This window comes from Lithobates pipiens, unplaced genomic scaffold (assembly GCF_037356315.1).
Source record: "Lithobates pipiens isolate NorthernLeopardFrog02 unplaced genomic scaffold, aLitPip1_a1.2 Scaffold_1, whole genome shotgun sequence".
In the NCBI taxonomy this organism is placed as follows: domain Eukaryota; kingdom Metazoa; phylum Chordata; class Amphibia; order Anura; family Ranidae; genus Lithobates; species Lithobates pipiens.
In genome coordinates, this window is record NW_027507685.1 from 125,867,397 (window position 1) to 125,892,872 (window position 25,476).

The 25,476-nt window shown below is 41.1% G+C and overlaps 1 protein-coding gene across 1 annotated transcript in view; it reads left to right on the forward strand.

Moving 5' to 3' along the window:
• The window catches only part of LOC143974600 (discoidin domain-containing receptor 2-like), a 226,407-nt gene that overhangs the window by 159,807 nt on the left and 41,124 nt on the right, over positions 1-25,476 (forward strand). The window contains exons 3-6 of the mRNA XM_077476166.1: positions 1,866-2,008; positions 3,566-3,668; positions 22,592-22,820; positions 24,731-24,878. Of these exons, the coding sequence (XP_077332292.1) occupies positions 1,945-2,008; positions 3,566-3,668; positions 22,592-22,820; positions 24,731-24,878 (544 nt within the window). The 5' untranslated portion in view covers positions 1,866-1,944. The remainder of the gene's footprint in view (positions 1-1,865; positions 2,009-3,565; positions 3,669-22,591; positions 22,821-24,730; positions 24,879-25,476) is intronic.

Genomic DNA, 25,476 nt, shown 5'->3' on the forward strand with positions numbered 1-25,476 from the left:
TTACAAAGGATAGGGAGATGGTGAAGGTATTGCATTTATTCTTCTCCTCAGTCTTCACAAGGGAATTAGGGGTCTTCAGTAATCAAAACTGCAGTGCTTGTCCTCATGACACATCACAGGAAGCACCTTAATGGTCAACAGAGGACAGAATTAGAAATAGACTTGGGAAAGGTAACATTAAAAAATCAATGGGACCAGATGGCTTGCATCCGAGTGTACTTGGGGAACTCAGTCAAGTAATTGCCAGACCATTGTTCCTAATTTTTACTGACAGTCTACTGACTGGAATGGTACCAGCTGATTGGAGAAAAGCCAATGTAGCACCAATATTTATAAAAGGGCCAAAATACATTCCTGGGAATTATAGACCAGTTAGCCTAACATCAATAGTATGCAAGCTCTTGGAGGGGATGATAAGGGACTATATACAAGATTTTATTAAGGAAAACAGTATCATTATCAGTAATCAGCATGGATTTATGAAGAATTGTTCTTGCCAAACCAATAGCTGCCATATAGATAAAGGAAGGCTCATAGACGTGGTGTATCTGGATTTTGCAAAAGCATTTCACACAGTTTCCCATAAACTTCTACTGTACACAGTAAGGTCCGTTGGCATGGACCATAGGGTAAGTACATGGATTGGCTACAAGGGCGAGTTCAGAGGGTGGTGATAAATGGGGAATACTCAAGTGGCAAATGAGGTCCCCCAAGGTTCTGTGCTGGGACCAATCCTGTTAAATTTTCTTCATAAATGACCTAGATGATGGGGTAAATAGCTCAATCTCTGTATTTGCAGACAACACTAAGCTAAGCAGGGCAATAACTTCTCCGCACTATGTGGAAATCTTGGAAGAAGATCTGAACAAATTAATGGGGTGGGCAACTACATGGAAAATTAGGTTTAATGTAGAAAAAATTAAAATAATGCATTTGGGTGACAAAAATATGAATGCAATCTACTCACTAGGGAGAGAACCTCTGGGGGAATTTAGGATGGAAAAGGACCTGGGGGTCCTAATAGATGATAGGCTCAGCAATGGCAGGCAATGCCAAGCTGCTGCTAACAAAACAAACAGAATATTGGCATGCATTAAAAAGGAGATTAACTCCAGGGATAAATCAATAATTCTCCCACTCTACAAGACTCTGGTCCGGCCTCACCTGGAGTACGCTGTCCAGTTCTGGGCACCAGTCCTGAGGAAGGATGTACTGCAAATGGAACAAGTACAAAGAAGGGCAACAAAGCTAATAAAGGGTCTGGAGGATATAAGTTATGAAGAAAGGTTGTGAGCACTGAACTTATTCTCTCTGGAGAACAGACGCTTAAGAGGGAATATGATATTAATTTACAAATACAATACTTGGGATAACACTTTTTTGCGGAAGGGAGTTTAATAAGACACGTGGCCACACACTAAAATTAGAAGAAAAGAGGTTTAACCTTGAACTGCGTAGGAGGTTCTTTACTGTAAGAGCGGCAAAGATGTGGAATTTCCTTCCACGGGTGGTTTGATTCAGCTGGGATTTCAAAAAACTATTAGATAAGACTTGAACGACTGCAACATACAGGCATATACAATGTAATACTGACATATAATTACACACATAGTTTGGACTTGATGTGTCTTTTTTCAGCCTCACCTACTATATTTGTTATGAAGAAAGAGGGCAGCAAAAATAACTAGTGTGTTTAGGTAACCATTCTGTGCATATGACTTCTTAATGGTCTCCTCGGGGGAGTGTTCTTCACCTACATCTGTTGTGCAAAAGGTTGCCCCTCTTTCTCATCTTAGAAAGTTGAACACTATGGAGAATCGTATGTCAGTTTTATTAGAACTAACTTTTTAATTTTTTTATTGCAGAAATGTAGTTGCCTTGTGAGGACAGCGTACAAGAGAACTGGAAAGCGGGCGGAGTTTGTACACGTCCGGCCTCCGCAGAATGTATCTCCGCCTTCTCCTGCTGACCCTGCTGACTGGACACTCGACATCTGAAGTTATACTATGTGAGCGCTTTATAAGATACATGATAGCCTAGGGCCCTGGTGCTCAACCTGAGGCCTTTTTGTGCGGCCCTCTGAACCCCTGTAGGCTCCTGAAGCTTGTCCCTAGTCTCCAACAACTCCTTTAGCATGTTCACAGTATCTGAGGCTCCTGCAGCATTTTTGCAGTCTCTGACCATCTCCTGTATTATGTTTGCAGTCTCTGACCATCTATTGCGTCATTCCCATAGTTTTTGACTGTCTGCTTTCTCTGACACTAAATATTCACTGAATTTTATGTGCAGCCCTTTGGTGATATTGAGATCACAATTGAGGCCCACCTTTTTAAGAAGTTTTACCAGCACTGGCCTAGGGTATAATAAAAAAAAAAACACTAGAGTGCACAGAAGGGCAACAAAGCTAATAAAGGGTCTGGAGGATATTAGTTATGATTAAAGGTTGCGAGCACTGAACTTATTCTCTCTGGAGAAGAAATGCTTGAGAGGGGATATGATTTCAATTTACAAATACCATACTGGTGACCCAACAATAGGGATAGAACTTTTTCGCAGCAGGGATTTCAAAAAGACACGTGGCCACTCATTAAATTAAGAAGAAAAGAGGTTTAACCTTAAACTGCCTAGAGGGTTCTTTAATGTAAGAGCGGCAACTACCCCGTTTCCCCGAAAATAAGACTTAGCGTGATTGTCGGTGATGGCTGCAATATAAGCCCTACCTCCCAAATAAACCCTAGTTAAAATCCTTGTAGGACTTACTGTATTTTGAGGGTAGGGTTTATTTTCAGGGAAACAGGGTAGGGCTTATTTGGGGGGTAGGGCTTATATTGCAGCCATCACAGACAATCACGCTAGGTCTTATTTTCGGGGAAACAGGGTTTGTGAAATTCCTTTCCACAGGCGGTGGTATCAGCGGGGGAGCATTGATAGTTTCAAAAAACTATTAGATAAGCACCTGAACGACCACAACATACAGAGATATATAATGTAATACTGACATATAATCACACACCTAGGTTGCACTTGATGGTCTTTTTTCAACCTCACCTACTATGTAACTATGATATTGCATAAAACAATACTAGATGGTATAATACAATGTGACATCATAAAGCATGTTACACATTGTTTATTACCAGTCCATTTTTCAGTTTTTAGTGTTGTGATAGTTTGGCTAACAATTACTCAGCCTTGCAACACTGTATCCAAATTAATTCTATATCATTGTTTTGAGTGGTATTTAATAACCACTGTTTTTTTTTCTATTTTTTTTTTTCATAAAGTAAAATGAAAACGAAACAGTTTTCCTTACTTTCTGCTGTAAATTATATCAAATAAAAATGCAAGGACAATACAAAACCCTCCTACCAAAAAAGACTCCTTAATAACTTATGTTTAATGCAATTCAGATAATGAGAGCATACACTTCGCTCACTGCGGTGAGCAACACAAATGCTCTTCCATTTCCCTGATTTTTAAAAGATAATTGGGCCCCAGTTATATATACAGTGTATATTGTATATTTCAAAAAAACAAGTTATATGTCTTGTTTTTATGTCTGCAGCTATATGTCGCTATGCACTAGGGATGTATGACCGGACAATTCGTGATGAGGATATCACTGCTTCTAGTCAGTGGTATGAGTCAACTGGACCACAGTTTGCAAGGTACGTCCTCTGCTGTATACAGATGTTTTGTAGATACATGCTTCCTTTATATATATATATATATATATATATATATATATATACCGTATATATATTATATATATAAATATATATATATGGTAAAAGTGAATGTTACAGTTTTTTTTAAGAATGTAGTATTTCAACACTATGGGCCAAACTTCACTCAAATGGCACTTAAAACAATACATAGAGTTGGATTAAATTTTTTTTATTTATTGTTGTCTCTCTTGGAAGTTTCCCCTCAATTCCTGTCCTTCCGATGTTGTCACCAGAACAAGAAGTGGCAGGAAATTTCCCCAATGGAGTCCCTAACTGCATTAAAAACGCATTAGAGGTCCCAACCCTTCCTCGCTCCATACAGAAATAATAAAAATACTATTATTAATATATTATTTTCACATTCAAAGGGCAAGACTAACCGAGCGATATTAGGTTTTTGCAGGAGCAGACTGAAGATAGGTAGGTGGAAACATTACATCATTTGTCAGCCTAGTCCAATTTTTAGCCAATTGCAGCCTCAGAATGTCTATAGGACAACCCTTAAGTGAAGAGTGGGTCAGAAATTATTAGACTGGCACTACTTGAAGTGTTGGTTTCCTTGCAGACTTCAGGGGAAGAGCAGCTTTGAGGATCTCAGGCAGTAAGACAGACATTCTGTTTCTTATTTAGAAATATATGCCTGCTTAAGAATGTTTTTAAAGTGTAACTAAAGTTAAAACCTTTTTTTTTTAGTTTTGGATAGAGTAGAGAGGGATTAGAACCCCGGGCAGATTTTTATTGCTGTCTGTGCCCCTGATAATGAGATTCACTCCCTCTATTTGTCCTGTTCACTGATATCTCCAAGAGTGAAAGTGATAGAAAATCCCAAAATTTGGATTGTCACCAGAACAGAAATAAAGGGAAAATCTTCCAATGGGGAACCTAGTTCTGGTGTTCCCGGTGACAACCTCCTTTGGAAGGACTTCCTCCATTTCCTGTTTTGGATATGGGAGAGGAAGTGAAGGATATCCCCAATGGGACACAGATGGCCAAAAACCAAACGACGGGTTACAACCCTCCCACTCTCCCTTATTCTAGCCAAAATGCAAAAAAAGTTTTGCTTATAGTTCTTTGGTTCCACTTTAATCATGTGACAAGGTCTATTAAATGGTTTGGCTATGGGGCTCTATCACGCATAGTTTAAGTGAGAGACATGAAAAGCTGCTGCCGATCATGCTGAAACACTTCTAGTGTAGAGTGCTGTTATCCCTTCTGAAATCACCAATCCTTTGGACCCGTAGGCTAAAGGAGATGACTTTGACTAACCAGGATGTAATCATCCTGCTTGAAGCCTTTTTACCTTTGTGGGCTCCAGATGGAATCACAAACAGATGCTCCATGGCCCGGAATTCTGACATGGCATCAATATAAGAAGTTCTACCAACATCCAGAGGACTAATCTGTCCATTTTCTGAGAAAAAGCTGGGAAGAACTATTTCTTACCACCTTTGGAAATTGAAAGCTACTTTAGGCACCAACTCTATCATTGTAACAAGAAGCACACTGTTATCCAGGAATGTGGTAAAGGGCTCTTTACACCCTAAGGCCTCTTTTTCTGAAACCCTTTTGGCTGATGTCACCGCCACCAGAAAAACAGTCTTCAGTAGGGATGGGCGAACGGTTCGACCCGAGCATAGGTTTGACCATTTGTTCGGCCCTCAAACCGACCACAATGCATTGCAGCGCTAAACAGTGCATTGCAAGCCCTGATTAGCTGAAGCAGTGAGATCTTCAGCCAATCAGGGCACCGAGCACTGTCAAAGTCATGATTGGACACTGTCATCATGACTTTATCCCATCATGGCTCATTCTGCCCCAAAGTATAAAAGTATTCTTTCAATGGCAGCCATTTTCAGTGTGATTTTGGCGTGGGGAGAGATAGAACAGGGCTCTGTTCAGTGCTATTAGTTAGTGTGCTATACTGTGCTATTTTGCTTCAATTTTCAGTGTAGAATATTAGTTTAGTGTCAGTCTAGGGATAGTGTGAATGTAGTAAGGAGGACCATCATTCAGCTTTGCAAAGTGTGCAGCTAGATTGGGGACAGTTTAGTTTTACTTTAGTGTAGTGAGACCGTGTCACTCATACATACATTAGTGTAGAATACGGACAGCTCAGATATTTTCAGTGTAGTGTAGTGAGACCGTGTCAGTAATCTTTACATTAGTGTATAGTTAATAAGGAGACAGTTCAAATAGCATCACTGTAGTGGCGGTTGAACACTGTCTGTTTTGATTTTGCTGCCAGTTTAACACCATATAGTTTTGTGTGTGTTACTGCCAGTATAACGTCATATAATTCTGTGTGCGTTACTGCCAATGTAACACCATATAGTTTTGTGTGCGTTACTGCTAGTTTAACACCATATAGTTCTGTGTGTGTTACTGCCAGTTTAACACCATATAGTTTTGTGTGCGTTACTGCCAGGTTAACGCCATATAGTTTTGTGCGTCTCTTAGATCCAGTCTGCCTGCCTTACTATCTTCATAATCATCTATAAGAACTCCATCTTGAAATTATACTATTAGATGAACCTGTTGAAATACTTCAGGTCTATCACAAGCCTCCACCCTCTCATCTTTTCTGCACCATAAAAAAACAGAGAGTAAACACCTGAAAAGCACTCACCATAAGGTACCTCCTTTGCCACCCCATGAAGAAGCAGGGTCTCTACACATGATAAATAAATTTCCCTGTTTTATCAGAAGGGGGCTGGTTTGTCAGCACAAAACATGCTCTAGGACAGTGATGGCGAACCTTGGCACCCCAGATGTTTTGGAACTACATTTCCCACGATGTTTAACTACACTGCAGAGTGCATAAGCATCATGGGAAATGTAGTTCCAAAACATCTGGGGTGCCAAGGTTTGCCATCACTGCTCTAGGAGATCCTTGATCTCTTCCGCACATACCTAACAAAAATTTAAGAGCCTGGCACCCACCTGGCAAACACGTGCAGTGCACCATCAAAAAGGCTTCTGGAATTTCTGTCCCATGGAAGAAGAAAACTTCTTAGCCCTTGTACACATGGTTATACATTCCGACAACAAAATCTGTCGGATTTTGTCTGACGGATTTTGTCCGAAACTGGTGTTGCATACACACGGTCCGACAAAGTTTTCGGAAAATAAGATCGTTCGTAACGTGATGACGTTATTTCGTTACGACGGGACTACGTTCAGGCTAATAGCCAATAGCTTTGGTATAGGAATTTGATCTGAATTTGTCCGATCGGAATTCTCTACAAAAGATCGGACAAAGTCCGATCGGATCATGATGTCGGAAAATTTTATAGCCCAGCTCTAAAACTTTGTCGGTCGGATATTCCGACGGAAACAGTCCTATGGAGCCCACACACTGTTGGATTATCCGATAACACGGTCCTATCGGACATTTTCTGTCGGAATGTCCGACCTTGTGTACAAGGGCTAAGACTTTTGTCCTCTTGATGTGTTATTCTAGGTCTTTTGAATTCATTGCCTGGTCTATAAGACCTGGCCCTTCTTTCCCTGACTTAGCAGGAATCTGTAAAGTTAGATCCTCTTTGACAAAGTAATCGTCTACCTTGTGGAATAAATACAGAGTTGTCATCTGTAGCCTTGGCTATGAGTGCATAAAACCTACATTTAGCTTCAAATTATTGAAGAAGGCCAATATCTGGGATTTATTGAGATTGTCCAGAATAGCTGGCTCAGATCTCTCCAGCCAACCTCCATGGTTTTAGATATGGACACCAATGCTACTGAGAGCTCACAGGACCACCAGCCATCAAATAGATCTTAAGATCTTGATTTATCCTTCTATCTCGGACATATTTGGATGTGACCACATCATCAAGAGTCTATATTGCATGACGAGAAAACCATATCAAGGCCGTGTCCACTACTGGCAGTTCATCCAGAAACTTGACATCTTCTTTTTCTTTTCTTATTTTTGTCTGAAGAAAAGAGATAGTACATTAAACACAGAGCCTAAAGGGCATACCCAGGCTTAACAGGTCACAGGGACCAAATAACTATACATAAACAACTAACATCCCTGGACTTGAGTTGAACAAAAGTACATGACCTCCACCGCCTCGACCACATCCTGCAGCCTCTTCATTCCAACTCCCGCCCATATGACTGGATCTGGGATGCCACTGAAATGCTGTAACTTCGGGTTTAACCACAACGGAGTTGATGGAGAGACCAAATGTGTCCCCGAGTAATGAGTTCCTGCACTATATCCCATGCCCTGAGCGTTACTTTCATGGATCCTATTAAGGAGGACTGCACTTGTGAACCTCTTTGAGCTAATTTAGCTAGACCCTCACACGATCCAAGGGTTGCTGCCTCCAAGACAGTAGCAGCATCCTACTTATTCTTCAATAGCCAATACCATTTGTCCTGCTAGGAAGTATTTGTGGAGATCTGGCAATGCCAGATCCCCCGTCCCATCGGATCCTTTAAGGTGTGAATACTGATCCTAGGATAGGATCAGGATAAAAAGACTATTCATTCTTTTGAAATAAAGAATCCACGCAACCATACGTTTCACATTTCAAAGGAAATATAAAAATAACAGCAATATTTTCATTTTGAGAAGGTTCACCTTTCCAATCAATGACAAAGGTACATTTTTCCATGCTTCCAATCTACGTTTAACCATTGGAATGAGGGGTAATAAATTAAGGGTCATATAGTCCCCCATTCTTGGTGATATCTGAATACCAAGGTATGTGAACTTGGGTGCCCTGATGTTAGGGATGTTAGGATCGGCAACTGCTTAAGACCCATTGTCAATTGACATCACACTTGACTTAGTCCAATTGACTTTGAGACTGGAAAACCTTGCAAATGTCGTCAATATGTCAAAAAACATTCATAGGGATGGGCCTGGATCTTGAAGAAAAAATAACATGTTATCTGCATGAAGAGCAGTGCATTCACGAATGCCTCCTATCTCAAGTGCCAGAACTTCCGGAGAGACCCGCAGGGCTATCGCCAGAAGCTCGATTAGCAATGCAAATAAAGAGGGAGATAGCATGCACCCATGTCTCGTGCCCCAGCCTACCGAAAAGATATGTCAACATCGTAGCTCCAATATGCAGCACCGCCACCGGATTACTATATGATTCCATTTTACACAGCACAGCAGCCATAAATATCCATTCTACAGAGTCAAATGCTTTCTCTATATCTGAACCTGGGAGCCAGTAGGATAATATGCTGTCTATACCATTCAATAGTAAACCCATTGGGCCTGGGAGCTTTATGTGGAGGAAACCCCCTGACGGCCAACTCAATCTGTTCTTCCGTAATGTCCGCCTCCAACAAATCCCTATCTAGGTCTGACAAAGTGGGCATGGGCAAAGGAGTTAACAACCACTCCAACGCCACCTCCAGATAAGCAGGAAGCTGTGTATGCAGCTTAGAATAAAACTGCACAAATGTGGCCATAATATCCGATGAGCCTGTAACTAGAACCCCCTGCTCAGTCTTAATGCACAGAATATTGGTCTCAGCCCTCTGATCTGCAACCAGAAAAAACAAAAGTTGGTCATTCTTGTCCCCCTGGTCAAAAAATGCCTCTGCCAATAGATTTTCCTTACGAAACTTCCCCCCCCCCCCTTTTTTTTTTTTTTTTTCTCTCTTCCCCCCTCCCTTTCCCCTCCTTCTCCCGTCCACAGCAAGTTCCCTGTAGGGGTGGACGTACGTTCTGTTTCAGATATAGCAGATTTCGACATATTATTAATACGATCTTTCATGTTCGTTTGATCTATTAATGCTTACTATGGTATCCTATCTATATGTGCTATATACTGGTGATGTTCACTGTTTGACAATAATTGGCCATTATAAAGCTTTGTTTATGCATATGGATTCCAGGCGAATGTGTTTACACCTTTAGACCTTTTGTTTGTGTTTCTATGCCTTGCTGGAACCGTTTGTATTTTGTATTTTATATTTGTATTCTGTAAAACTCAATAAAAAAATTTCTGGAAAAAAAAAAAAATGCCTCTGCCCTGTAAACTAAGGAAGTCTGAGTCAATTCTGAAAGATGTGAGGCTAACATCCTACGATGACCTGTGATGGTATCCAGAGAAGCTCAGGAGTGGTGTTGTGCACATTAGATCAAAGGATTTCTTGATGGAATTTCTCAGCAGAATCACAGGCACCAAAAAAGGATAAACATTGGAACTGATAGTGAAAAGTACAGTTTGAAAAGAGATTTATTCCATATACAAATGGGTACTTAAAAAATAGTTGATGAAAACAGGCATGTAAAGGGTTTAGGGATGGATCCGGATGCTGCTCACAACGTGCGTTCCAGAAACCAGGAAGTGTGTTCCAAGGAGCAGGAAATGACGTCAGTGCCACCGGAAACACATCGACATGTTTTTCGCCAATCTACAGGACGTTATCAAAGACCTAATTCCAGGCCCACTGACCGTATTAAATAGAGGAAAGGAGAAAACATCCCCCACACAGAGGACTAATCACCATCCACATGGGAACCATGCTGATGATGGAATGAAAAAAGGTCATTCCCACAGGCAGAGCACAGCCGCTGGGAGAGCCCAAAAAGGTGCAAATAGCATTCTGCAAAACGTTTTCATTCCGCAGTGAGCAGCGTCCGGATCCATCCCTAATCCCTTTTACATGCCTGTTTTTATCAACTATTTTGTAAGTACCCATTTTTATATGGAATAAATCCCTTTTCAAATGGTACTTTTCACTATTAGTTCAATTTTGTTATCCTTTTTTGGTGCCTATGATTCTGCTGGGAAATTCCAACAAGAAATCCTTTGATCTGATGTGCACAACACCACTCCTGAGCTTCTCTGGATACCATCACATAAGCCTGAAGTGACCCCCAGACTGCAAAGCTGGGGGTCATCGTCATTTGGTGAGTGGGGACACATGTGGGGTGGCGTTTCTGCACCTGAAAAGTCCTGGAGCGTCTGTGGTCCATTGCACTTCAAATGTTTTTTTCCCATAGCGGATCAGAACATTTAGCACATTTATGTGGACTTTATTTACATGTTTTTTGCTTTGTATATTCACATCTGCACTCATGCACACTTGGTTACACATGTTTGTTAACATTTGTGAGCACCACATTTTCATAATTGTGAAAATTATTGATAAGGGGGTATGGTCTGAAAGTCCCCCCGGGTAAATAACCCACCTTGTCCACAAACTGCAACATCTGGGAGTTGGCAAACGCCAAATCAATTCTAGAGGAAGATTTATGAGTCGTGGGCGTGGCCTAGGACGTGCACCTCATATCGGTATACAAGCAGCAACGCCGGCGCAGTTACTTTTAAGGCGATTTGTCTTTAGTGGACATTGTGAGTAACCTAACTTTTAAACAAATAAATCATTGAACAACAGTATTGCACTATGGTTGTACTTCTGTTTCCTCCTATGTTTAATTGCTAAACGGACCATTTGTGGAAGGAAAAGTGTAAAAGCATTCCCCCAGCACAGCAGAAGCAGAGCCCAAGGAAAGCTGCACAGTGGCTCATACTGTGACTGCTCGGTTAACCCCTTGTGGGTTCTTGATCTGGTGAGCGCATATATACACCCTTTTTTAACACAGAGTGGCGCACCGGAGAGGAATGCATTTAACCCTTCTGCACTAGTCACCTTGCTCTACCCCCCTCACCTGACAGAAATTCCATGCGTTTTCCAGCAACTAAATGATGCGATTTTGAACAAATTTCTGTTGGACAGTGAAAGAATTTTTTTAATTTTTATTTTTTTATTTTTTATTTTTTACTTTTCATTTTTCCTTGGTACTTTTACAAACGTTTTTTGACTGTCACTTTTGAGGATTCTGAACATAGAGCATATATTATAGACATTGGTTTATGGTTTGCGTATGATCACTAAGCACGCATGTATTATTATCATTTTTAATTGTTTATCTTCATGCGACTCATCCACTATTTTCTTGCAACATATGTGTATTTTTGAGCTGCAAGTTAACAGATACACATTTTGTTTTCTCCTTTTTTTTTTTTTTTTCTCTCTTTATTTTTTCCTTTCAACACACGTATTTTGGTAGACATCACGTATACAGTGGATTTTAGGAGATTCCCACATTATTTCACAATAATTATTTAGATCATTAGCAGAGACTACAGATCACTTCACACATATACATAATTTTGGCACCCACAGTGCACGTAAAAATATAAGAAAAAGGTTTTAGCGCCAAAGCTCAATTCTTACTTCAGATTTCCAGCCTACCCCTACTTCTAGGGATAGGTTTCAAGCACAGGCAGCTTTAACCTTTGGAGTTCACTTTTATTTATTTTTATTTTTATTTTACTTGATCTCGCTCAGTTTTCCTCCTAACCTGTGTAGTGAACAGGTAGAATTTGTCCATAGCGCAATCTTATTTATTTTATTATACCATCACATAAGCCTGAAGTGACCCCCAGACTGCAAAGCTGGGGGTCATCGTCATTTGGTGAGTGGGGACACATGTGGGGTGGCGTTTCTGCACCTGAAAAGTCCTGGAGCGTCTGTGGTCCATTGCACTTCAAACGTTTTTTTCCCATAGCGGATCAGAACATTTAGCACATTTATGTGGACTTTATTTACATGTTTTTTGCTTTGTATATTCACATCTGCACTCATGCACACTTGGTTACACATGTTTGTTAACATTTGTGAGCACCACATTTTCATAATTGTGAAAATTATTGATAAGGGGGTATGGTCTGAAAGTCCCCCCGGGTAAATAACCCACCTTGTCCACAAACTGCAACATCTGGGAGTTGGCAAACGCCAAATCAATTCTAGAGGAAGATTTATGAGTCTTGGACAGATATGAATATTGGATTGGATTCTTCCATCGCCACAACTGAGTCAGAGAGGCAGACTCAACCCATGTAAAAAGTTCAAAGGATGGGGTCCTAGTTAGAAGAATCCAACACAGAATCCATAATTGTATTGAAGTCTCCAGCCATGAGGAGAGGGAGGTGCATGAAGGCAGCTGGCTTACTAATCAAGTCATACAGCAATTGTATATGGAAGGGTGGCGCCGACTAATCATTAACCAATACCAACTTACAGGTATAAATATCAGCAACTACTATCAGATACCATTTATGAATCCTGGAGGTGTCAATCCAATTGCTAGCTTCCTGCGGCATGTCAAACAAGTGAACAGTACCTTGATGAGGGACCCACAGCCTGCTAGGATATAGCATGCTATAGGTGATTTTCTTCTCCCGGAGTCTTCAACGGACATTGGGTGAAAGAACGGCGAGGTTTCTGGGTCTCTGCAGAGGAATCTGTAAACATCACCACTTTCACATTTTCAAAGGTTAATTCCTCCCTTTTCCTAGCTTCAGCCAGTATGTGATCCCTGTCTCTGAAGTTGAGGAATCTAACCAGGAAGGCTCTAGGTGGTGCACCAGAAGAGCGATTTCCCATGTGAATTAGGTGAGCCCTTTCAACCACATATGTTGGTGGCATAGCAGGCATCCCCAGCAACTTCATAAAGAACTATTGAGAAAATATGCCAGTTGGGGCCCTTCAGCACCCTCCAGCAACCCCACTACTCATATGCTTTTCCTCCTCTGTCTGTTTTCTGCATCCTCCACCTTATTAGTCAGGTTTTTACCTAAGGATTGAAGATCAGCCAGCTGTGTTACATGTGAGCCTTGCACATCTTCCACTGTGCCAATACGATCCTCTGCTTCACTCAATCTGCCCCTGAATTTATCCATGTCATGCCGAATCAGTGTACATTCAGAAGCAAGATAGTCTATTCTGTGCATTAAATCTGCCTTAGGCCGCGTACACACGGGCGGACTGTATGGCCTACTTAGTCCATTGAAACACATTTCAGTCCGCTCGTGTGTGGGCTTCAGCGGACTTTTTCAGCGTGCAGTCTGGCGTACTAAGTATTTCGGATTTTTCGAAATTCTGTCCGGCATACTTTGGTTTCAGCGGACAATCCGCTCGTCAGTAGGCTAGTTCGACGGACTAAGAATGGCGCATGCTCAGAAAGGATTTACACGGCGGAAGGTTGCATTGCTGTGTATTGGACTTCCTATTTCTAGTCCCGTCGTACGTGCTGTACACGTCATCGCGCAAGCTTTCGACGGACTGTTTGTGCATCCGTGTGTGGTCAAGTCCGTTCATTCGAAAGTATGACGGACTGTCCGTCGGATTGTATGACGGACTAAGTAGGCCATACAGTCCGCCCGTGTGTACGCGGCCTTAGAGTTAGCAATAGCGTCCAGGATCAGCTTAGTGATGGTGGCTGCTGCCGCCTCCTCTAGACTGATATCACCTGGCAAACTCACACCTGATACAACGGGCTCAGGCACCAAGGGACAGGCAGTAGTTGGAGACTCCATAGCTGCAGCCGAATGCCTTGTGGCTGTGCTCACTTGTGAAGGCAAGATGGCGTCAGACGAGCATGTGACCTGCCCCTCCCTGGTCTTGGAGTTTTTTTGGTCCTGCTGCGACTTATATTTTCCTTTTGCAGCTATAATTGCAGTCACCGAAAGCTCCAGAATGTGAGGAGACACCGTCCTCCGGTTTTGGAGCACTATACTGCCCGGGAACAGGATAAAATAAGCTGATTAGTACGGAGCTCTTTGTCTGCAGTTCTCACTCCGTTCGCATACCGGTCATGCCCCTGACATCTTCTTTTCTTAACCACTTGCCGACCGTGCTATAGCTGAATGACGGCTGCAGCTCAGTCAGATAACTCTGGGAGGGCGTACTATGACGCTCCACTCTTGCTCACACCCGAGAACATCTGTGACCGCTGGGTCCAGAGGACCCAACGCATCACGGATCACGGTAAACAGCCGCTGATAGCGGCCAGTTACCCCGTGATCGCTCCGTCAAATGACAGAGCGATCACTTGTAGACAAACCCGCATCATGTCCAGTTCCTCTCTCTCCTCCCCGTACCTATTGGTACAGTGTGAGTGGAGAGGGGAGAGATCGGTGGCAGCAGTGATGTGGGCTGGATGTGTAGTGCCCACAGCGCTGATATGTGCCCATTCCAGCCATCCATACCCATCCATGCTCGGCATATCCATCCATACTCAGTATACTCATCCATCCATCCATACTCATCCATCCATCCATGCTCACCCATTCATGCTCAGCATACCCATCCATACTCAGCATACTCATCCATCCTCATCCATCCATCCATGCTTGCCCATTCATATTCAGCATACTCATCCATGCATCCATGCTCACCCATCTATACTCAGCATACTCATTCATCCATCCACCCATACTCCGTATACTCATCCATCCATACTCAGCATACTCGTCCATCCATCCATGCTCAGCCATCCATGCTCAGCCATCCATACTCAGCATATCTATCCATACTCAGCATACTCAGCCATCCATCTATTCTCACCCATCCATACTCGGCATACTCAGCCATCCATGCTCAGCATACCCATCCATACTCATCCATCAATCCTCATCCATACTCAGCATACTCATCCATCCATTCTCATCCATCCATGCTCAGCCATCCATACTCAGTATACTCATCCATCCATCCATGCTCAGCCATCCATACTCAGCATACTCATCCATCCATCCATACTCAGCATACTCATCCATCCATCCATTCTCAGCCATCCATACTCGGCATAATCATCCATCCATCCACGCTCATCCATCCATCCATCCTCAGCAATACTTATCCATCTATCCATGCTCAGCCATCCCATCCACCCCCATCCATAATTAGCCATACCCATCCATACTCAGCCATACCCAGTCATACCCAGCCATACTCAGCTGTACCCAGCCATACTCGGCTGTACCCAGCCGTACTCAGCTGTACCCAACCGTACTCAGTGATACTCAGTCGTACCCAGCCATACTCAGCCGGACCTAGCCATCCCATCTATACCCAGCCAAACTCAGCGCCGTACCCATCCATACTCAGCCGTACCCAGCCATATTCATTAATTCATGCTCAGCCATCCCCATCCACTGCTCATCCATCCCTATACATGCTCATCCATGCATCATCAGTTATCATCCAGGCCACATCCATGTCACTACAGTGCCTCACAAAAGTGTAATAGGTAATCAAATTAGATTTGAAACTTATGTCCCTAGAACACCTCATGGTGCTCCCTGCATGTTGATCCTCGTATGTAGCCATGCTGTGTAAAAGTCTCACACATGTGGTATTGCTGTACTCAGGAGGAGTAGGAGAATCTATTTTGGTATGTACATGCTATGTGTTAGAAACATTGTGTAAATGGACAACATTGTGTAAAAAAAATGCATTTTCATTTTCTTTAAGCATTTTCCAAAAACTTGTAGAAAAAAATGACATGTTCAAAAGACTCGATATGCCTCACAGATTATACATTGGGTTGTTTTCTTTCCAAAATTGGGTCATTCTTGGGGCATTTCCATTGTCCTGGTTCTCCAGGGCCTTCAAAAGTGTAAGCCCTTGTACACACGGTTGGACATTCCGATGGAAAATGTCCGATCGGACCGTGTTGTCGGATAATCCGACCGTGTGTGGGCTTCATCTGACTTTTTCTGTCGGAATGTCCGACCAACAAAGTTTGAGAGCTGGATATAAAAATTTTCCAACAACATGATCTGATTGGACTTTGTTCGATCGTTTGTAGAGAATTCTGATCAGACAAAGTGCCACGCATGCTCAGATCAAATTCCTAGACCAAAGCTATTGGCTACTAGCCTGAACGTAGTCCCGTCATAACTAAAAAACGTCATCAAGTTACGAATGATCAGATTTTCCGACAACTTTGTCTGACCGTGTGTATGCAACACCAGTTTCGGATTTTGTTGTCGGAATGTCCGACCGTGTGTGCAAGGACTAAGAGGTAGTCAAGAAATTATATGTGTAATTTATGCTCCAAAAACTCCTGATGGAGCTCCCTGCATGTTGGGCCCCTGTATGTGGCCACTAGGGATGAGCCCGATGTTTGAGTTGGTCGCAAGTTCGACTCAATACAACAATAGTGTTTGCCTGTTCACTGAATAGCAAACAATTTGGGGTGTTTGCGGCAAATTTGAAGGCTGCCCTTTAAAAGTATATGAGAGAAATCAAAAGTGCTAATTTTAAAGGCTTATATGAATGGTATTGTCATAAAAAGTGTTTGGGGACCTGGGTCCTGCCCCAGGGGACATGTATCAATGCAAAAAAAAAGTTTTAAAAACGTCAGTTTTGTTAAAAAGTGATTTTATTAATGCCATCAATAAAAGTGAAATATTCCTTTAAATTTTGTACCTGGGGGGTGTCTATAGTATGCCTGTAAAGTGGCACATGTTTCCGAGAGCAAAATGACATTTCTAAAGGAAAAAAAGTAATTTAAAAGTACTCGCGGCTATAATGGATTTTGAGAGGGACCCCCACACCATTTTGTTTTTTAATTTTGCCACGGGGTTCCCTTTAATATCCATACCAGACAAGAAGGGCCTAGTATGGAATTTGGGGGGACCCTCACGCATTTTTTTTTAAATATTTTGGCTTGGGGTTCCCCAATGGGGGAATCCCATGCCGTTTTTGTCAATGACTTTTATGTATATTGCCGGGACTGACAATTCATTATAGCCGTGACTTTTGAATCTTTTAAATTACTTTTTTTCTCATTTTGCTCTCAGGCTGTTCTAAAAACGGGAAACATGCGCCACTTTACAGGCATACTATAGACACCCCCCAGGTACGAAATTTAAAGGAATATTTCACTTTTATTGTTTCACTTTAAGCATTATTAAAATCACTGCTCCAGAAAAAACGGCCATTTTTAAAACTTTTTTTTGCATTGATACATGTCCTGTGGGGCAGGACCCAGGTCCCCAAACACTTTTTATGATAATAACTTGCATATAAGCCTTTAAAATTAGCACTTTTGCGCGTTCAAACACATTTTGTGCCTGTTCGCATTTTCTGGGTGTTCGGCTCATCCCTAGTGGCCACGCTGTATAAAAGTCTCACACACGTGTTATTCCCATACTCAGGAGGAATAGTAAAATGTGTTTTGGGGTGTAATTTGAGCTATGCATATGCTGTGTGTGAGAAATAACCTGCTAATATAACACTTTTCTGAAAAGAAAAGAAAAAAAGAAAAACAAATCTTCAAAAAACTCACCATTCCTCTTACTAAATACCTTGAAGTGGCTACTTTCCAAAAAGTTGTCATTTGGGGGGAGGGGGGGGGGGCATTTGTACTTTCCTGGCTTGTTAGGGTCTCAAGAAATGAGATAGGCCGTCACTACTTCAGGTGTGATCAATTTTCAGAGATTGGCACCATAGCTTGTGGACTCTATAACTTTCACAAAGACCAAATAATATACACCGATTTGGGTTATTTTTACCAAAGATATGTAGCGATATAAATTATGGCCAAAATACATGAAGAAAAATTACTAATTTGGAAAATTTTATAACAGAAATGAAGAAAAATGCTTTTTTTTACAGAATTTTCTGTCTTTTTTTTTTTATGGAGCAAAAAATAAAAAAGCCAGTGGTGATTAAATCCCACCAAAAGAAAGCTCTATTTGTGTGAAAAAAAAAACAACAAAAATGTCATATAGGTAGAGTGTTGCTTGACTGAGTAATTGTCATTCAAAGTGTGAGACCACTGAAAGCTGAAAATTGGTCTGGTTAGGAAGGGGGTTTAAGTGCCCAGTGGGTAAGTGGTTAATAGATAGAACTGTGTTCAATATGCCTGTTTCCAATCCTCTTCTATGATGTCTTAAATTTCCGCCATGAAAGGAAAATTTAAGTCCTTTTTATAAATGTGTTTAAAGTATCTTCTCTGTTTCCTCTGTGGTTCTACCACAGGATCTTCCCATAGTAGAGCTTTTCTGATTTCTTTAAGGAAAGGCTGGACCAGCTGAAGTCAAACCTATCAAAACAGTTCTCCTCTTCCTCTGAGGAAGAATAGCCTGACGATGGAGACCTTTCCCCCCCCAGAACATCTACACCCCCAGTTTTTCACTTAGGATCCACTGACTGTGATGTTGAGGCAGATGGTTGGAGTGGGAGCTGAATCTAATCCTCCTTCAATTTTAGTGTATCCCTAATAATAAGTGATTCATAATTCCCCTGCTGTTAGCTTCTCTATCTCTGGTAGATCATCAGTGCACTGGAGGTAAAGAAAGGAATGCCAGACTGAGGTGGAGGCTCAAACGTTTGCGCTAAGGTCCTGATTAATGCAGGAGGTGGGCGGGGCCTACACAGCTGTGTGCTGACATGGAACTGTCAATGAAAGTTATTTGCATTTATTTAAATATGAATGAATTACACACCCAGGTAATTAGCCTCAGGTTCAACAAAAGGGCCCATGGTTTGATGTAAAATAAAAAAGGTTCTATCAAGGTCACAGACCTATCCCTTATATGTCAGAATAAAAGTAGGCTGCAGCCATCCGCCATCTGTCCTCTAAGCCCAGCCTTCATAGGAATGCACCAATCAGAAGCCAATCACAGAATTAGAAAATTCACAGGGCATGGTCAGGCAGTAGTCGGGGAAAAAAAAGTAACATACATTTTGCTGACTGATAAGGATTGATTCACTCAAAACAGAATGAATATGCAAGGTTGAGTGTCTCAGATTTCAATAATTCATTAATTCCATTTTGACTGCATTAGTGTATACTGATCTTCCATGCTTGGCACAACTCACAATTTTAAGAGTCATTTTATCTTTGGGAAAGAATAGGATGTCAGTTTGGAAGAATGATGTAATTGAACTCTAGCATTTAAACGATATTTTACCTTGTAAAACAACCCATTCATTTTAAAATAGAAATGGATGAAAAACATTATAAATACCTTTTTGTAGTGATCGCATATTCTCTGATCTCTCTAGTGAATGGCTGTGCAAGGGGGCATGTCAGCACAAGTCTGACCATTGGAGGACAAGCAGGCTGTTCTCCCAGCACAGTCAGAAAACTGACCATGCTGATATGGATGCGCTTTCATGCCTTGCGTGTTTAGTTTGAAATAGGAAAGCAGGGAGACTGGCAGGATCACCAGGGATTTCACACAAATAAAGCAATACAAAGAGAACAGAATACTTTTTCTTACAAGAACATGGCACAACAGACACATATCAGAATATGAAATATTAGGGTAATATATTCTTTAACCACTTCAGCCCCGGAAGGATTTACCCACTTCATGACCAAGCCCTTTTTTGCGATACGGCACTGCTTCACTTTAACTGACTATTGAGCATTGTTGTGCGACGTTGTACCCTAACCATTCTTTTGGTGGTATTTGATCACCTCTGCGGTTTTTATTTTTTGCACTATAAACAAAAAAAGCGAACATTTTGAAAAAAAAAGTAATACTTTTTGACTTTTTGCTATAATAAATATCCCCAAAAAATATATAAAAAAAAATTCTTCTTCAATTTAGGCCGATATGTATTCTTCTGCATATTTTTGGTAAAAAAAAAAATCGCAATAAGTGATTGGTTTTGCGCAAAATAGGGGATAGATTTATGGCATTTTTATTATAATTTTTTTTATTAGTAATGGCGGCAATCTGATTTTTATCCTGACTGTGACATTGCGGCGGACAGATTGGACAGCAGTAAATCCCTGTCATGTTGCTAGGCAGAACAGGGAAATGCCCGCTAGCCGCCGATGACGCAGTGTTGTACGGGTATGTTGTTTTGAGGCTTTTCCCTCAGCAAGCTGGAGCAAGGGGTAGCATCGGCCTCCTAAGGTAAGGCCACTGATTGCCACCATCCATCTCCTGGGGGTGGGAAGGGGGCGTTTCACTGGTCGCTGCTGTCTGTCTCCCGCGGGGGAGGCAGTTTTGTTTGCTGCCACTGCATTTCTCCCCAGGGTGCAGTCCCCGACAAGGGTGGCGCAATGTGTACAGATGGGTGCCAGACTTTCAAATGCAACACAATAGCAGGCACCATCATGCTCATGTATATTGAATTGTAGATATAGTAATTTTTAGAAGGGGTTCCAGGGGATTTCATGGCCTCTCTGTTAAAAAGGTTGGATTAAGGCTGTTTTAAACTGGTATGCTATATTCATATTGATGTCCCCAGTGTACAGTGAATAGATCAGTTGAATTCTCAGTTATTTCACCAGTCTCTATGGATGAAAATGATGCTGTCTCAGTAATGTGACTAACTAATAAAAAGGGAAAAGGAATCCTGCACTGATCCGCCAATGAATGTGATATAAATAAGTGTCCAACAACGCTAACAAATCTCTAAGTGTAAAGTAAATCTAAATGTGTATATAATTAGCATATCCCAAAGCAAAGTGTATGAGAGCCGCTACCCAGTGAAGTTTAAATAAGGGACTCAAATAGGTAAAGTAAAGTGACCAGCTGCATTTTTAAATTAGTAACCAATATTCACAGTTAAGTGTCTGCAATCTTAAAAACACATAAAAATTTGAACTCAAGTCCATCAAAATAAAACTACAAAAATAAACGTAAATAAACATCCATATAAACAATAAAACTCCCGGTGATTGGGTGTGCAGAAACGAGAACACGACAATACAATGATAGGGTGCTCACACAAATCCTTTTCCACGGTAAATCACGCCTCTTACCAGAGACTGTGGATCTCAAATTATAGAGATCAAGATCATTTTGTTCTCCACACACTTCTGTGTTATTCAGAGGATAGACTGTCTTGCACAGGGAGGGTTCAGCATTGTTAAACACCTTTTCCATGAGAAATCCCAGCATATACGGAACAGCGATCCTCATTGTTTATCACGTGAAGAAAGAGGTAGGCAATTCATAGTGTAGTACTTAAAACAATCCGATTTATTAAAAGATAGTTACACTTACAATTAGGATGATAAAAAAACAGCGGTTAGTATAACAAACACAGACATCTCAGATGTGGCTCCACTGATGCATTTCCCTGTAACAGGTGTCAACTGGGAAAGGAGGCTTCAGGCTGTATTCCTAGTGATGTTACTGGGCTCTTGTGAATGGAAAGGGCTGCATACGCAATAATGTCACTGGTCTCTAGTAAATGGATAGACTGAATTCTTTGTGATATCACTGGTCTCTAGTAAACGGATAGACTGAATTCTTTGTGATATCATTGGTCTCTAGTGAATAGATAGCCTGCATTGCCAGTGGTATCACTGGTAAATAATAAACATTTATATAAATTTCATCTTATTGAATCACTATCCTTTTAAAAGAGACACACGACATTGCAAACACATGTAAATATCAATAAAGAGTCTCTAAAATCGTTGGACCCAAAAGTGGATGTAGTTAGTCCATACAATTTAGCATAGAGTGGTTGCTATATGATGAAGAGATAGACAGAAGAATCCTCCACCAGCAATTCTACAGCCTCCACAGCACCAATCGTGCAGCCTCCTACTAGGAGATTTTGCTTCCTCATAAGCAGCCAAATGGTGCAGTATAGCAGTTCCAGGCAAGATTAGGCAAATTATCTCCAAAGACCCCAATTCAGGATTCAACAATGCAGTAACACTTGCAGTTGTAGAGATGTCCTATCTCTTCATCATATAGCAACCACTCTATGCTAAATTGTATGGACTAACTACATCCACTTTTGGGTCCCATGATTTGAGAGACTCTTTAGTTATATTTACATATGTTTGCATGATTGTGTGACTCATTTAAAGGGATGTACAGTGCACATTTTTTATCATATGATTTTTATGTACGGCCTTCATTTCATGCTAGCTGCTATGTGTCTAAATTGGAGGGTTACATCCCAGCACTGGTATTTTGTAAATACTATTTTGCATCTTATTTAATCGCATTATATGTTACTTTTAGGAAAGAAAACATGAAAAGTTATACAGTGACCTAGTTTCTAGAGCTCCAGTAAAGTTATATTCTGTTCTTCCACAGGCTTCAACGGGAGGAAGGTGATGGAGCTTGGTGCCCCGCGGGTTTGCTTCAGCCAGAGGATGTCCAATTCTTACAGATACATCTACACAAACTGTATTTCATCACATTGATTGGAACGCAAGGACGTCATGCTCGAGCTACTGGTAAGGAATTTGCCAGATCCTACCGTGTGGATTACAGCCGAAATGGAGATAGATGGCTTTCATGGAAGGACCACCAAGGCCAGCAGGTGAGACAAATGGTAGCATTACAAGCAGAAAGATCATATTCTTCAATAATGTGTAAATTTCTGTTCACACCAAAGCACGATGTGGGAAAGGCGCTTTCCACATGCAGGTCCTGCACAGCAGGTGAACGCACTGCCCCTGTGAGATGCAGGCAGATACCAAGTAATTCTTAAAGTGGAAGTAAACCCTTCTCTCATTTTCAGCCAAGGAAGCTGCCATCTTGGCGCCTCTGTTTAATCTTCAACTGTCATGATGCTGCACATGTGATCAGTTATGACACCAACCATTGGATGGTTTGACAGTTTGTTCAAGAGCACAACCAATGTGATAGTTAGCATTTCTGGCATGCCGGGAATGTAACGGTTTTTGAAACTATTAAATCGATGGGTCTACTTCCACGTTAATGGCACCCCAAATGCATCTTGCAATTGCAGCACATTTGTGGCCACCAAATCACATGATCATGCAATACCTTGCAGTTTGGTGCAGTGCAATATGAAAAAGTAGTTATTGCACTACTTTTTCCACATTTCAGTGCATTCTGCAGCCCATTCAAATGAATGGGCTGTTAAAACCAAACCACATGGGAACATGCATGTTCAGTTGTAGACCGGCCCTTATACCATGTTGTCTTTGTTCAATCTAAAATCTGTCTAAACTAACACCTTGAAATAGGAACTGAAAAAAAACGATAAAGCATCAAATTTGCTCCAATGGGTGAAAAAATTCCTTCCTGATCTCCCAAGAGGAAATCAGATATTCCCTGGGTCAACCATACCTATAAATATTAGTGTCCATTAATATTATGTGCAATTAGGAAAGAATCCAGGCCTTGAGGAAGTCTTTTCCACAGGTCTTCACAGCATCTTCACAGCCTCTGGTTCAACTATGTCTACTGTATTAACAATGCATGGTGTTTGAAAGACCCCAAAGACACAGTCTATAGCTTTCCATCTGCCCCCTCAAACCACAATATGCATGGTCATATTTCTCTCAACAATACAGGTACAATGCCTTCTTCTCAATGGGTACACCTAATTCTTCTGTTGCGCACATCATTGACTATTCCATGCAGGTTAAATATGAAACAAACACTGCGAATAGCTTTCAAAAATAATATTATCCAAACTACGACATCTTGTGCGATTTCTTTAACCGCAGAAAGGCCCTGAATCATTAACGCTGTAAAGTGGAGAATGATCTGATAATTCTCATTAAGCCAAATTAAATGATGACCCTGCTGGTTGTGAGCAATCATCTAACTGAATTTCCCAATTAAATGTTTATTCCTTTACAAATAATAAATTTCAGATGAAATAGTAGCCTAGTAGCCAGTGAAAACTATAGCTTCCCATCTGGCCCCTCAAACCACAACACAAATGATCATCTTGCTCTCAACAATATAGATTAGCTGAGTAAGACCTGCGACATTTCTATGATGCCCATGTAGGAACAATGCCTTCTTCTCAAAGGGTACACCTCATTCTTCTGTTGCGCACAGCAGTGACCGTTGCTTAGTCATGTAGGGAAAATAAGAAACGAACACTGCGCACAACTTTTCAAAAATAATATTCAAACTACCACATCTTTCGTGATTCTTATAACCGCAGAAAGGCCCTGAATTGTCACTACTGTATAGTGGAGACAGATCTCGCACGTATCCTTGACACTTCTGATAATTCTCATTAAGCCAAATTGAATGATGACCTTGCTTGTTTGTGAGTAACCAGCTAACTGAATTTCCCCAATTAAATGTTTATTCTTTACAAATAATACATTTTTGATGGAGAGGGGTTGCTATTAGATGTGTGAAGGCAAATAAATAGAAATTACTGTCAATAAACAACTAAGAGATAGATAGATAGATAGATAGATAGATAAATATAAATATCGCTGTTCCTTTTTTTCTCAGATAATCAAAGGCAATGTTGATGAATATGAAGTGGTCCTGAACGACCTAAGACCCCCAATTATTGCCAGTCACATCCGAGTCATCCCTGTCACCAAGGTCCCCATGACAGTGTGTATGAGGGTGGAGCTTTACGGCTGCGCCTGGTATGGTAAGTAGACTCATTTGTACTAAATACAAACCATTACAGTAAATATAATGGTTTTTAATCACTTTCATTTACATTTGAAAAAAAAAGTTTACAAACTTAAAAATTATATTTTGGAAATGTTTTAATTATTTTTTTAAATTAAAATATTTCTCAGAGAAACATTAATTGCATTTTATATACAGTACATGATACCCAGTAAAGAAAGCCCAAAACAATATATAGAATATTTGTATGTAGTGTTTCCTAATTATCTGACAAAAAAAACCCCCAAAAAACATACAGCCATTAGCACAGTGTTCCGTATTAACGTACCTGCCACTTTTATAATTGCAGTTGCCAAATTAAAACATAAAATTGCTGACATTCCCCCTCCCCATGCTGCACTGTCCACTTGCCAATAGATGAAAGTAGGAGAATGTTCCAGTATTGGAATATGTGTTAGACTGGCCATACTCGGTTCGAATCTCGGCCGGTTCCTCCTGAACTCCTCCTTCAGCAGGAACTGGCCGAGATTCGAACAATTAATGGCCAGCTCCCAAATCCACCCAACCCCCCCCACCTGGAGAACATAATAGCTCAGTGAAAGCAGTTTCCTAGT